The sequence below is a fragment of the Eumetopias jubatus genome, unplaced genomic scaffold (assembly GCF_037043125.1).
Source record: "Eumetopias jubatus isolate StellerSeaLion01/CBP00866 unplaced genomic scaffold, mEumJub1_p1.0 scaffold_8, whole genome shotgun sequence".
NCBI classification, from domain to species: domain Eukaryota; kingdom Metazoa; phylum Chordata; class Mammalia; order Carnivora; family Otariidae; genus Eumetopias; species Eumetopias jubatus.
In genome coordinates, this window is record NW_028274814.1 from 11176251 (window position 1) to 11190635 (window position 14385).

At 36.6% G+C, this 14385-nt stretch overlaps 1 protein-coding gene across 1 annotated transcript in view; it reads right to left on the reverse strand.

The window, feature by feature from the left end:
* MYO3A (myosin IIIA) overlaps positions 1 to 14385 on the reverse strand; it is a 213349-nt gene that overhangs the window by 101430 nt on the left and 97534 nt on the right. The window contains exons 14-16 of the mRNA XM_028114133.1: positions 9418 to 9516; positions 9216 to 9330; positions 2559 to 2685 (exon numbers count right to left, since the gene is read on the reverse strand). Coding sequence (XP_027969934.1) covers positions 2559 to 2685; positions 9216 to 9330; positions 9418 to 9516 — 341 coding nt within the window. The remainder of the gene's footprint in view (positions 1 to 2558; positions 2686 to 9215; positions 9331 to 9417; positions 9517 to 14385) is intronic.

Below are 14385 nucleotides of genomic sequence, written 5' to 3' on the forward strand. Positions count from 1 at the left end.
CTTCGTTTTTCAATTTGTTTTTAACTGACTCCTAGTGAAGCTAAATACTTTCTTCTTTTCATATTTTTATTAGTAATTTGTGGTTTTTTATTTTATAAACTGCCTTTTGTCATTGATATATTTATCTTTTCCTAATCAGCTTAGAAGAGCTCTTTATAGCTCACACATGCTGCTTATATATACGCTGCAAATATTTTCTCTCATTTTTCCACTTGTATTGCAATTTCATTTATTTTTCTTTTGGTAGTATGAAAGAGTCTTTAATTTTTATGTAGTCAAATATGCATTCAAAAAAAATCCTTCCTGCTTTTGCTTTTCTGCACATAAAATCCTTCAAGTCTTTTCTCATCTCAGAATTATATAAATGCACTTTGTCTTGAACTTTTATCACTTTTTTGCATTTAAATTGATATAGGTTGGGAATTCATTTTGGTATATGGTATATGACAAGAATTTGAACCCCCCTCCCCCAAATGGCTAGCCAGTTCACGGTCACTACAGCATAGATTCCCTAGTAATTTGTAATGCCATTTCTGGCAATTCTACTTGGATCTGTTTCTGAAGAGTGTCTCCCATTGATTAATATGTCTATTTCTATTCCTACATTGTTCATTCATTTGACATATATTTATTAAGTGTCTACTACGTGCCAAGCATTTTACCTGGGATTATATTGCTAAGTATAATACCTTGTGAGAAAAACTTCTAGTTTTGATCAACTTTATCCAGACGGAATGGGAAACTAATCAAGAAATTTAAATGGGAAAATAGAAGGAGGAGAGGGAGAGGGAGGGACAGAGGTATAAAGGGAGGGAGAGGGAGATTGAGAGAACCCACTGATACATGCATTTAGTGGTTTCTGAATGAACTGTGGAGAATGGCTTGGAAAAGTTCAAGAATTGATGTAGAAGGAACAAGTGGGAGTTCACTTAGCTCAGGTGAGAGGTGCTGTTGTTTTCAGCGAGAATGACGATAATGGAGATCAAGAGAAGTAGTCAGATTTGAGAGATATTTATGGGATAGAATAGACTAGAACTGGTGCCTGATTGAAATGATGCACCTGTAAAACCATCAGGAAACATGGCCTTGGTTTCGAGATAATTCCTTGCAACTTTAGTTATAAACCATTTTAAGTAAGTCAGCAAAACTTCTATTTTCCATGAATGGCTATTCCAGAAAGTGCTTCAATTAATTTTAACTATATTCATATTAATATTAACCTTCTGTGACCCAAATGACTGTCTCCTATACAGAAAAAGGTTCTCAATTACCAAAGTCATTTCTTAGTTTGGTAGTTTCTAAGTATACTCATACCTACAACATACCTCTGTTGTAAATCATTCTATTCATGGCTGATAACTCTTCTAATTATGATCAACGGTGAGATTTGAATCCATCATTGGAGTTTTCTGTTTTTTCCTGCTACTTCTGACAACTGAGGACTTCTGGGAGCTACAGATCAGCTCAGAGCCACTGGCCCGTGGGCTCCAAAAAATACTAGGTTTGCTGAACAAAGGGTCAGCCTGGAATCTATGCAGCCTGCAGCACACTGGCTAAAAGAAGGCCCAGCTCACCGTGGGCTGGAGGGAGCTCCATGGCTCAGATAATAAGTAAATAAATAATATGAGTCTAATGCCTCCTGTGCCAATTAACTTTATTTTTGTATGAAAAATCAGAACAGGTTCCCAGGTCCATGCCAACCATTACATGCCAACCTCAGTCCTGCTGTATTACCAAGCTGGTCCCAGAGACACAGCGGGATGGAGATGACAGGGATCTAGGGACAGGTCCAGACCAGGATGGTTGGCATCTGGTTCCCTGCAATTACCCTAGAACATCTCATTCTGTTCCTCATTAAGTATAAGTCAGAAAAAAATGTATAAATAAAAATTTATATTATGATTCCCTAAGTGATGAATGAAACTTATAACAAATCTGGAATTATGGGGGCATATGACCATATTAAAAATTTTAAAAAAAGTGTATATTCTAAATAAAAAAGCTATGCCACCACAAGATCAGTGGGAAACCTTAAGTTATTGGAGTAATTCATCAAGTTTTACTAGTTAGACAAAAAGGTTGATTTGAAGCAAATACCATGATGAACTTTTCTTATATAGAAAATGATCGCAAAATCAGTCACCCAGGATGAGTGAGTATAAAAGCCACCCAGTATGAAAATAAATATACAATTCTTTATTACTTATAAAATGATATAGATGCTAAATCTATAGAATAATAACTTTAACTCTTTTCAGATCAGTTTACTAAATTTTAGTGAGAGTTTCTGTGTTTTTACATTGAAATGTAAATAGCTCCTAAAATAGTCATGAAAGCCTAGTCTTTAGAAAGGTTCTCTACAGTTAATTTGTAGGCAAGAAGATCTGTTTTAAATATTGGCCTTTAAAAACTTCATTTTACACAAACTGAATCGGAGTATTCTTTTTTAGGATTCCAGATAAGTACAATTGCTTGAGATGATCTTTATGAGACACTTACAGTATTTCATTAGACATTTTTTAAGAGTGCAGTTTTGAACAGAAGATAATAACACTCACAGTTCTCCAGAGCTACGTGATTGGAAATGTGGCTCTTGTCAATCTGGTGTTCAGTTGCCACAGAAGAAAACTCAATGTTGCCAACATTCAAGATTGCAGCCAGTATACTGTATATACTTCCAAGTTGCTGAAACACACCATAAAAATGTTAGCATCACCCTCCCCTGGAGAGTATAACAAGGCAGTGACGATGGCTAGGGACAGAGTGGGGAAGAATTGTAAGGCTCCGGCATAAGAAGGTCATCCCGCAGATGATGATGTCAGACTATGAGATCCAAGTAGGCTCTGTCTCCTTAGCTATTTTAAAATGAGAGGGGAGCATGGTGACTGTTACCCAGTGAGTGCTGAAAGAACTATTTTGCGAATGCAAATATGAATAAAAAATAGAAGCGAGGAGCTTCGCAAGGAGGAAGTAGAAACGATCAAATTCCTGAGGCCACAGATAAATCTATCTATGGGAAACTTAACTTCAGAACTTAATGTGGTCATTTCCAGATGTTCGTTCCCCTTGAAGCCATCTTAAAAGTGACATTATATGTGTGGATAAATGAGAGTTAAGAAAGAGAAATCCAAAGATCCCAGCATCAAAATCCAAGGATATGTGTGATTTAAGTACAGGCATGAGAACTTTGGACTACAGCTTGGAGTTTAGAGTAGTAAAACCCTTTTAAATAAGGTACATCAAAAATACATTCGGAAACACACACCCATACCCACAACTCTTCTTGGGGGCACTGGAGGCATTTTGCCAAGGAGTCAATGGTAATTGTAGGTGTCATTCCAACTATGTTCAAAGTGTAGTAAGTTATAGGAAAGAGACAAAATCCTTTATTGTTTTCTTATGTTGCTGCCTCGATTCTAACCCAGCTCCTACACTTAGAAATGATTATTCCATCCGCTCCAATGTTCCAAGTCATGATAAAAACTGGATACGGAAAAAATCTTCAGGGATATTTATTCATTCATCTACAACATATATGAATATAGATTAAATGAATATATAAACATTAAACTAAATATATTTATTGAATGAATATATAGACATATCTGTGTCTATCTATGTATTCACTTATCCAAATGCACATATATTTTACGCCAGGCACTGTTCTAGGCACAGGGGATTCAGCAGAGGCAGGACGAAGATATATGTTTCCTTGTGGTGTTCAGGCAGTGAGAAGGCAGACATTAAGAAAAGAAACAAAGAGACAAACATGACATTTTCAGTAACAAAATGGGCTGGGAAGGAAATAAAATGGAGAGGAGGGAGAGTAACTGGGAAGGGCAGGGAAGGCCTTTTGAGTCAGGGAGGTTAGGGAAGGCCGTCCTTTGGGAAGCAAAGGCCTGGATGACAAGGGAGTCAGCCAAGGAAAAGAACTGGAATCAGACTGTTCCAGGCAGAGGGGCCAGCGAGGGCACCAGAAAGAATCTGGGTTTCCTTTGAATGGCCATGGAAAGCCACTAGAGATTTCAAAGCAGGCAGTTTTGATATTTTAAGCATGACTCGCCAGGATGTGGGAATGAATGGATTGGGGGCAGACGGAAAAGTAGAATGGGCAGGAGGCTAGTGAGAGGTGGTGGCTTGGACTAGAACAGTAAGCGGTGGAGAAAGAAAGCAGTAGATGGACTGGGGCATATTTTGGAAGTAGAACAATAAATATGCTGATGGGCTGGATGTGAATCCCTTTACTATGAAAATTCTCCTGGTAAGGAATTCCCATTTGTAATATGCATAACCTGTAAAGAAGCAACCAGAGTGGGCTTCAGTGGCAGATGGACAAATAAATACAGCGTCCGACATCCTGCTCTACCTTTCTTGAGAAAACTATAGACCTTATGGATAATCTACACCAGGAATACTCCATAAGTAGATTGTTGAGAACTATGTTCCTTCAACACTTCGTGTGTTTGTCAATTATGGACTGGAAAGTTCAGATATGTAAGTTCCAAAGTCATATTTTAAGTTTTTAGAGATTCATTATAGAGAATCACATGCTGAATCAATCGACTTTTAATTCTTATTCAACTGTTTATGAGAAGGACTGCGTAATCTTTCTAGACTGGGGCTCTCTTTGATATCCTATAATTACAATATTCATTTGGATTAAAGTTGGAGCCTCAGAGGAGAGCAAATCAGGGACCTGGCCCAATTTCGCTTGGTAGCTAGATTGATGCGGCTCAAAGGGGCCTGACCTCAGGTATAGGTATGACCTTGACCAAGCACTTGGGTTATTCATGGTACAAAGACCAATCATCTCGGGGCACCTGGGTGGCTCAGTTGGTTAAGCGACTGCCTTCGGCTCAGGTCATGATCCTGGAGTCCCGGAATCGAGTCCCACATCAGGGGGGGGGGGTCCCTGCTCAGCAGGGAGTCTGCTTCTCCCTCTGACCCTCTTCCGTCTCGTGCTCTCTATCTCTCATTCTCTCTCTCAAATAAATAAATAAAATCTTTAAAAAAAAAAACCTCACTGGGCGCCTGGGTGGCTCAGATGGTTAAGCGTCTGCCTTCGGCTCAGGTCATGATCCCAGGGTCCTGGGATCGAGTCCCGCATCAGGCTCCCTACTCCTTGGGAGCCTGCTTCTCCCTCTTCCTCTCTCTCTCTCTCTCTCTCTCTGTCTCTCATGAATAAATAAATAAAATCTTTAAAACAAAACACCTCACTGATATAACTTTAATATGCAAATCTGATAAAGATATAAAAGAAAACTGTAAAACAATAGATAAATTTCACTGATGAATAGAGATGTAAAAATTCTAAATAAAACACCAGGACATGGAATCCAGAAATTTGCCAAAGAGAAGTACAGTTTGATCACATTAGATTTATTCCACAAATGTAAGGATACTTACATATTAAGAAATCTATCAACATAACAAGTGATATCAACAATTTGCTGCAGAAAAATACGATTATGTCAATTGATAATAAAAAGACATTTGATAAAACTCTTCAGGATTCCTAATAACAGCCCTAAACAAAGCAACAATAAAAGGAAATTATTGTGATAGACTCTCTTAAGAGCAAACAACCATAACCATTTTTATTTAAAATCAGAAATGAGACAGGGAGGCAAGTTATAATCCTTAGTAATTAATACTGAGACTCTTAGATGCTCTAAGTACACAAAAGAATAAAATGATATAACAGGAAAAAAGTATAAAACTATTCTTTTTGCTGATGACATGATTATATATTTATATAAGTCTACCAGCAGAAAAAAATATTTAGAATGACACCAAAAACCATGACCTGGTTAGAAAAAAATCTAAAAATAAAGCTTAAGTTCTAGATAAATAAAACTATAAATCATTAAAAACTCAAACAACATCTAAACAAATGGAAAAGCATGTCAGGATCCAGGATGAGAAGACATAAATAACATTATAAAAATGACAATGCCCTAAAAGTTAATATATAAATTTAATACAATTCTTCTTAGAATTCCAGCTGGGGGTTTGAGAATCAAAAGTAAGTATGTCACGGGGGCACCTGGGTGACTCAGTCAATTGAGGTCTGACTTGATTTCAGCTCAGGTCATGATCTCATGGTTGTGAGACGGAGCCCCATATTGGGCTCCGCTTAGTGCAGAGTCTGCTTGAGATTCTGTCTCTCCCTCTCCCTGTCCCCTCCCCCTGCTTGCGCTTGCTCTCTCTCTCTCTCTCTTTCTCTCTCTCTCTCAAATAAATAAAGAAATAAATAAAATCTTAAGAAAAAGAGTAAGTATGTCATGGACAAGTCATATAACTGAAAACATATTTATACTACAAATGATAAAAAATATGTCTATAATGTTCAATGAGAACTTAAAAATTGAAATAAAACATAGAAATGGTTCAATAAAAAGGGCAACGTACATAAATATGCAATTCATAAAAAAGCAAACCCAAGTAGCCAGCAAACAAATGGGAAGATGCTCAAATTTACTATTAGTCAAGGATATGTAAACTGGAAATGAGATGGTACCTACACCCAACAGATTAACAAATATTTAAAAAGCTATGGCACATGGCAGAGATGGTAATGGGAAAGGTACTCATATACATTGCTGGTGGAAATAGGAAGTGTTCCATAGTTGTTGGAAGGCAGTGTTGCAATTCATATTCAAATTTAAAATACACATACCCTTTGACCCAGCAATCCCATTACTAGGGACCTATCCCACAGAAATAAAAGCACCAGGAAATAAAGGCATATTTTGGCTTTGCTCAGAGTGACAAAGATCTGGAAACATTAAGAGTGGTATGCCCGGTCATATCTGAATAGTGGAATAAATTATGGTAGTACACACCATGGGATACTATGTTGCCTTTAAGAGGACTGATTTAGGGCTATACTAGATGACTTGAAGGGATTTCCACAAGGTATTGCTGAGTAAGAGAAAACAGGGATAGAAGAGTGTGTGTGATATCATGGCATTCCGTATTAATAAACAATGACCATCCCTCCAGAGTCACATGTATGTACATGTGTGTGTACACGTGTGTATGTGGCGTCTACAAACAGTGTTTTATGAACAGGGAGACAAATACGAAATTTTGGATTATATATGTTGAGTTGTTCACATCCATTTGCTGGGGAAAGGGAAAGAGCGCAGATATGGATGGAGGGGGTGAAATGGGAAAGAGAGAGCTGAACAAAACAGAAGTTTTAAAAGACTGCACTAGGAAGTGACGAGCTGATCCTCAAATTCAAATCAAAATTCGAGAGACCCAAAACAATCTTGCAAGAGAAGAACAAAGTTGAAGGAATCACACTGTCAAATTTCAAAACTTATTAGAAAGCCACAGTACTCAAGACAACATGGTACCAGCATAAACAGCGAGAGGCCATTATAATAGAAGTGAGAGTTCAGAAATAAACCTCTACATTATACATTTATGGTAAACTGATTTCCAACAAGGATGCCAAAACCAATCAATGGGGACAGAAGAGTCTGCAACAAATGATTGTGGTACAACTGAATATCTACGTGCAAAAGAAGCTACCTCACACCAGACACAAAAATCAACTCAAAGAGGAACAGCGACCTGTATGTAAGAGCAAAAACTATAAAGCCTTTAGAAGAAAACTAATGCATAAATCTCTGTGTTTCTTATCTATGACACCAAAATCATAAGCAACAGAAGAAAAAAGAGGTAAAATGGACACCACAAAAATGAAAAATATGTATACTTCAAAGGACACCATCCAGAAAGTAAAAAGACAACCCATGGGAGAAAAGTTTTGCAAATCATGTATCTGATAAGGGACTTGTATTTACAACATAAATAATTCTTACAAGTCAATAATAAAACACAACCCATTTTTTAAAGGTAAAGTATGTATATAGATATTTCTTCAAAGAAGATATATAAATGACCAGTAAGGACATGTAAAGAAGTTCAGGGTCGTAAGCCATTAGGGACATGCATATCAAAACTACAATGAGATACACTTCCTACCCACTAGGATGGCTCGAATTAAAAAGACAGATGATAGTAAGTGTTGGGGAGGATATGGAGAAATTGGAACTTTCCTACACTGCTGGTTAGGGTGTAAAACAGTGCAGCTGCTTTGGAAAATAGCCTAGTAGTTCCTCAAAAGGTTAAACACAGTGTTACCCTATGACTCAGTATTCTACTCCTAGGTATATACCAAGGAGAAATGAAAACTTATGTCCACACAAAAAGTTGCACATGAATGTTCATAGCAGCATTATTCATAATAGCCCTCAAATGGAACCAATCCAAACGTCTATCAACTGATGAATGTCCATAAAATGAAATATTATTCAACACTGAAAAGCAATGAAGTACTGATACATGCTATAGCATGAAAATATCAGTATGTTGAATGAGAGAAGTCAGTCACAAAGGATGATGTATTGCATGACTCTGTTTATGTGAACTGTCCAGAATAAAAAGCTCTATGGTGATAGAAAGCGGAGATGGGGCAGGAATGAGGAGGAACTCCTAACTGCTAGCATGTTTCTTTTGGGGGTGAAAAATTTAGAGCATGAAAATATTCTAAAAATGATTATGGTGATGGATGCACAACTCTGGGAATATACTAAAAGACATTAAAATGTATACTTTAAATGGCTGACTTTTATGGTATGTGAATTACATCTTAATAAAGTTGAATTAAGAAACTGCACTAAAGGGGCGCCTGGGTGGCTCAGACGTTAAGCGTCTGCCCTCGGCTCAGGTCATGATCTCGGGGTCCTGGGATCAAGCCCTGCATCGGGCTCCCCTGCTCAACAGGGAGTCTGCTTCTCTCTCTCTGCTGTTCCCCCTGCTTGTGTTCTCTCTCTGTCAAAAATAAATAAAATCTTAAAAAAAAAAAAAAGAAACTGCACTAAAAACAAGACTGCACTAAAAAAGAACATGTCATCTGTTCCCATTTATGCATTTATGAAAAAGGGTAAATATATGTGGGAGATGCAAATGCAAATTATATGTCAAGTCCACTGTTTCTTTATGTATAAAGTAAATATTGTAACATTCTAGTAAATATTCTAGTTATTTCATAAGGTAGTTTCAGTAATTATAAGGATGATTCACATAAAACACTTGATACAATGCCTGGCATATATCAGTCACTCAGCAAATACTAATTCTTTCCATTAGCAATGACAAAAAGATACTTCCTACAGAGGTTCAATGTCTTTCATACTTACCTCCATCGTAAAACCTATGAGTTTGAAACATTGCTCAATTAATTCATATTGTGATTTATAGAAACTATTATTCATCATGTCCTGTACTGTTCTGAGGTGGTCATTTTGTAGGTATCTGAAAAAAATATGAAAGGATGGTCAAAATCTAAAGTTCAATGGGAAGTGAAAATATTACTTAGAAAAGTGCCACCTGCTGGGTTACCTGGGAGGCTTATTTTCAGGCAGTTTGTAATGGGCTAGTTTCTTCTTTTCAGCCAATCCAGCATAGATGTAGTAAAAAATATGAAAATTTTTTTCTCCACTGAAAAAATAAGACATTTTCAGTAAGAATATTTACTTAGAAAGAATATTAATTAGTAAGAATATTTACTAATTGTTAAAATTACTTGGCAATATAATGATCAGAACAACAACTATGAGTGCTACCAGGGGTTTCTCAGAGTACTGGATTTTGGCTTTTTATTGTCCTTGTCACTATTTTCAACAATCACTGTCATTAAATTCCAGACACTGCTAAGCACTTTATATGAATCATTCAATGCACATTTGTGACTACCAGGCATTGTTCTAGACACTGGAAATGTGACAGGAGTGAAACAGTCAACAATCCCTAAACTCTTGGATTTTACATGCCAGTGGGAGCAGAGAGAAAAAGCAACAATTTTATGATGATATATCAGATGGTCAGAAGTGCTACATTATCCCATTTACCTGCCATAACATCCTAGTTACTCATAGCGTTCCCGCATTTTATATACACGGACACTAAGGCTTAGAGGGGCTACCATTCTCCCCTCAGGTCACAGAGTTGATGGCCAAACTGGATTCAAACCAGGGCTGTTTAACTCCAAAGCCTAAGTCTTCAACCACTTTGTGAACTGCCTTTCTGGGGTTCAGTTTTCTCACTTGCACGAGAAATCTCTGTGGTCTATGTATAAACAGCATTCCCCAGATTCTGGAATAATACAAATACGGGAGTAATAGCGACAGTATATTCAATTATGTATGTTTATGTGTACATATAATAAATATACATGTATATATACATATATTATGTATGCTTATATATGATGAAATCAATGATAGCAATGATACGAGGGACTGGAGAGAGAAATTAGGATTATTTTGTTATTATAAGGTGCTGATGATAGTGTTATTTGAAGGTAGACTTGGATTAGTGGTAAATATGTATTGAAAACTCTAAGGCAACCACTAAAAAAATGAAAAAAGAAGAATCACCAAAATATGCTAAGAAAGGTGAGAAAATGGCATCACAGAGAAGGCTCAATTAAAACTACAAAAGGCAGAAAAAGAGTGGGAGACAAAAACAGGAACAAAGAATGAGGGCAACAATTAAAAAACAGTAATATAATAGATATTAATCCAATTATGTCAGTAATCACTTTGAACATCAGTGGTCTAAATAATACCAATTAAAAGACAGAAATTGTCAGGGGCACCCGGGTGGCTCAGACGGTTAAGCATCTGCCTTCGGCTCAGGTCATGATCCCAGGGTCCTGGGATTGAGCCCCACGTCTGGCTCCTGGCTCAGCTGGGAGCCTGCTTCTCCCTCTCCCTCTCCCTCTGCCTCTGCCTCTCCCCTGCTCATGCTCTCTCCCTCTCTCTCTCTCTCTCTCTCTCTCTATCTCTCTGTCTCAAATGAATAAAATCTTAAAAAAAAAAGACAGAAATTGTCAGAGGGATCAAAAACAAGACCTATATACATATGTTGTCTACAAGAAACCCACTTTAAATATAAAGATACATATTAATTAAAAATAAATGGGTAAAGAAAAATATACCATGCTAACACTTATCAAAAGAAAGCAGGAACAACTATATTAATTTCATACAGAGCAGTCTTCAAAGCAAGGAAGTTATCAGGGATTAAGAAATGTATTACATAATGATAAAGGGTTCAATTCTCCAAGAGACATAATAATCCTTAATGTTTATGGACATAACAATGGAGTGTGAAACTATGGGAGGCGAAAACTGAGAGGACTGCAAGGAGAAATAGAAGAATCCACTATTATAACTTCAACACATGTCTCTCAGAAATGGACAGATCCAGCAAGCAGAAAAGCAGTAAGGACACAGTTGAATGCAACAATACTATCAAACAACTGGATATAACTGACACCCTCTAGACTACATCATCCAAAAACAGCAGAATTCACATTCTTCTCAAGCTCATATGGAACATTCACCAAGACAGACCACATCTTAGGCTATAAAACACACCTTAACAAATTAAAAATAATGGACATCATATAATCTCTGCTCTTAGACCACAATGGAATGAAACTAGAAATCAATAACAGAAAGGTAACTGGAAAATTCCAAAATATGTGGCAATCAAACAATGCAGTTCTAAATAACACATCGTTCAAAAGATAAATATTAAAAGAAATTTTAAAATATTTTGAACTAGGTGAGAATGAAACCACAACTTGGCAAAATTTGTGGGATGCAGTGAAAGCAAGGTTTAGAGGGTAATCCATAGCCTTGAATGACTACGTTAGAAAGAAGAAAGATCTAAAAACAATAATCTAAATTTTCATTTTAGGAAACTAGAAAATGAGCAAATTAAATCCAAAGTAAGCAAAAGACAAGAAATAATAATAGAACAGAAATCAATGAAATTAGAAACCAGAAATAAGGAGAGAAAAATCAATGAAACCAAAAGGTTTTTTTTTTTTTTTAAAAGATCAATAAAATCAAGAAACTTCTAGGCCAGGCCAAGAAAAAAAAAAGAGGACAAAAATTACTAATATCTGAAATAAAAGAAGGGACATCATTACAGGCCTATGGAAATTAAAAGGATAATAAAAGAATACTCTGAGCAACTCCATTCTTCAAAACCTAGATGAAATGGACCAATTCTTTGAAAGATCCAATTTGCCAAAACTCACACAAGAAGAAATAGATAATCTGAAAAGATTCAAAATCTATTAAAGAAATCGAATCAATAATTAATAATCTTCCAAAATAGAACGCTCCAGTCCCACGAGTTCACTGTTGAATTATGCCAAATATTTCATGTAGAATTTATACCAATTCTCTACAGTCTCTTTCAGAAGAAAATAGATGCAAAGTGAGTATTTACCTTGTTCAATAAGGCCAGCTTTATCCTAACACCAAAACCAAATAAAGATATCACAAGAAAACTATAGACCCATAGCTCCCATGAACCTAGATGAAAAAATCCTCAACAAAACTTTAGCAAATTGAATCCAGCAATGATTAAACAGAATTATATACCATGACCAAATGGCATATACCCCAGGTATGCATGGCTGTTTCAACATTCGAAAATCAATCCATGTAATCCATCATATCAATAGGCTAAAGAAGAAAAATCACATGATCATACCAATAGATGCAGAAAAAGCATTTGACAAAGTCCAACAGCCATTCGCGACAAAAACTCTCAGTAAACTAGTAATAGAGGGGAACTTCCTCAACTTGGTAAAGAACATCTATAAAAAACACTACAGGCAACAACATACTTCATGGTGAGAAACTGAAAGCTTTCACACTAAGATCAAAAACAAGGTAAGGATGTCCCCTCTCAACACTTCAACACTGTACTGGAAGTCCTAACTCATGCATGCAGTTTGAGAAGGGAAAAATAAAACTGTCTTTCTTCACAGATGACATTATTATCTATATAGAAAAAGCTAAAGAATTGACAAAAAAACCTCCTTGAACTAATAAGCAATTATGGCCAGTCTGCAGGATACAGGTTTACATATAAAAGTCAATCCCACTCAAAATCCTAGCAAGTTATTTTGTGGATTCTAAAGTATATAGGGAGAAGCAAAAGACCCAGAATAGCCAGCACAATATTGGAGGAGAAGAAAAAATTTAAAGGACTGACACTGCCTGACTTCAAGAATTCCTAGAAAGCTATAGTAATTGAGACGGTATAGTATTGACAAAAAAAAAAAAAAGACAAATAGATCAATGAAACAGACAGAGGGCCCAGAATAAATACAGCCCACTGACTCTTGACAAAGGAGCAAAGACAATAAAATGAAGCAAAGACAACTGGACATCCACATGCAAGAAAAAAAAAGGAATCCAAAGACCTTACACCTTTCACAAAAATTAACTCAAAGTGGGTCATAGACCTAAATGTGTAAAACACAGACCTATGAAACTCCTAGATCAACTAAGAGAAAAACTAGCTGATGGTGGATATGGTGATGACTTTTTAGATGTAACACCAAAGCCATGATCTGTGAAAGAAATAACTGAAAAACTGGATTTCGTTAAAGTTAAAAACTTCTCTGTTAAAGACATTTTCAAGAGAATGGGAAGATAAACCAGACTGGGAGAAAATACTTACAGAAGACGCATCTGATAAAGGACTGTTTTCCAAAATATACAAAGAACTTTAAAAACCCAACAATAAGAATACAAACAAACTGATTTACAAAAATGGACCCAGAGCCTTAACAGACATCTCACCAAAGAAGATATACAGATGGCAAATGAGTCTGTGAAAAGATGCTCCACATCATACGTCATCAGGGAAATGCAAATTAAAACCACTAGGAGATAGCACTATACATCGATCAGAATGGCCAAAGTCCAAAACGCTGACAAAACCAAATGCTGGCTGGGACGCAGAACCACAGGAACTCTCATTCACTGCTGGTGGGAATGCAAACTGGTACAGCCCCTTTGGCAGACAGTTTGGTAATTTCTTACAAAACTAAACATACTCTTACCATATGATCCAGCAATGGAGGTCTTTGGTATTTACCCAAAGGAGTCGAAAACATAGGTTCACACAAAAACCTGTGCATGGATGTTTGTAGCAGTTTTACTCATAATTGCCAAAACTTGAATCAAACAAGAAGTTCTTAGAAGATGAATGGATAAATGACTTGTGGCACCTCCAGACAATGGAATATTAATTCAGCGCTAAAAAGTAATGACTATCAACCCATGAAAAGATAAGGAGAAACTTCAAGTGCATATTACTAAGTGAAAGAAGCCAATCTGCAAAGACTGCTTTTCCATACAATCATATTGTATAATTCCAGCTATATGACATTCTGAAAAAGGCAAAACTCTGGAGACAGTAAGATGATCAGTGGTTGCCAGAAGCTGGGGGAGGGGAGGATGAATGGGCAGAGCAGAAAAGACTTTTTGGGCA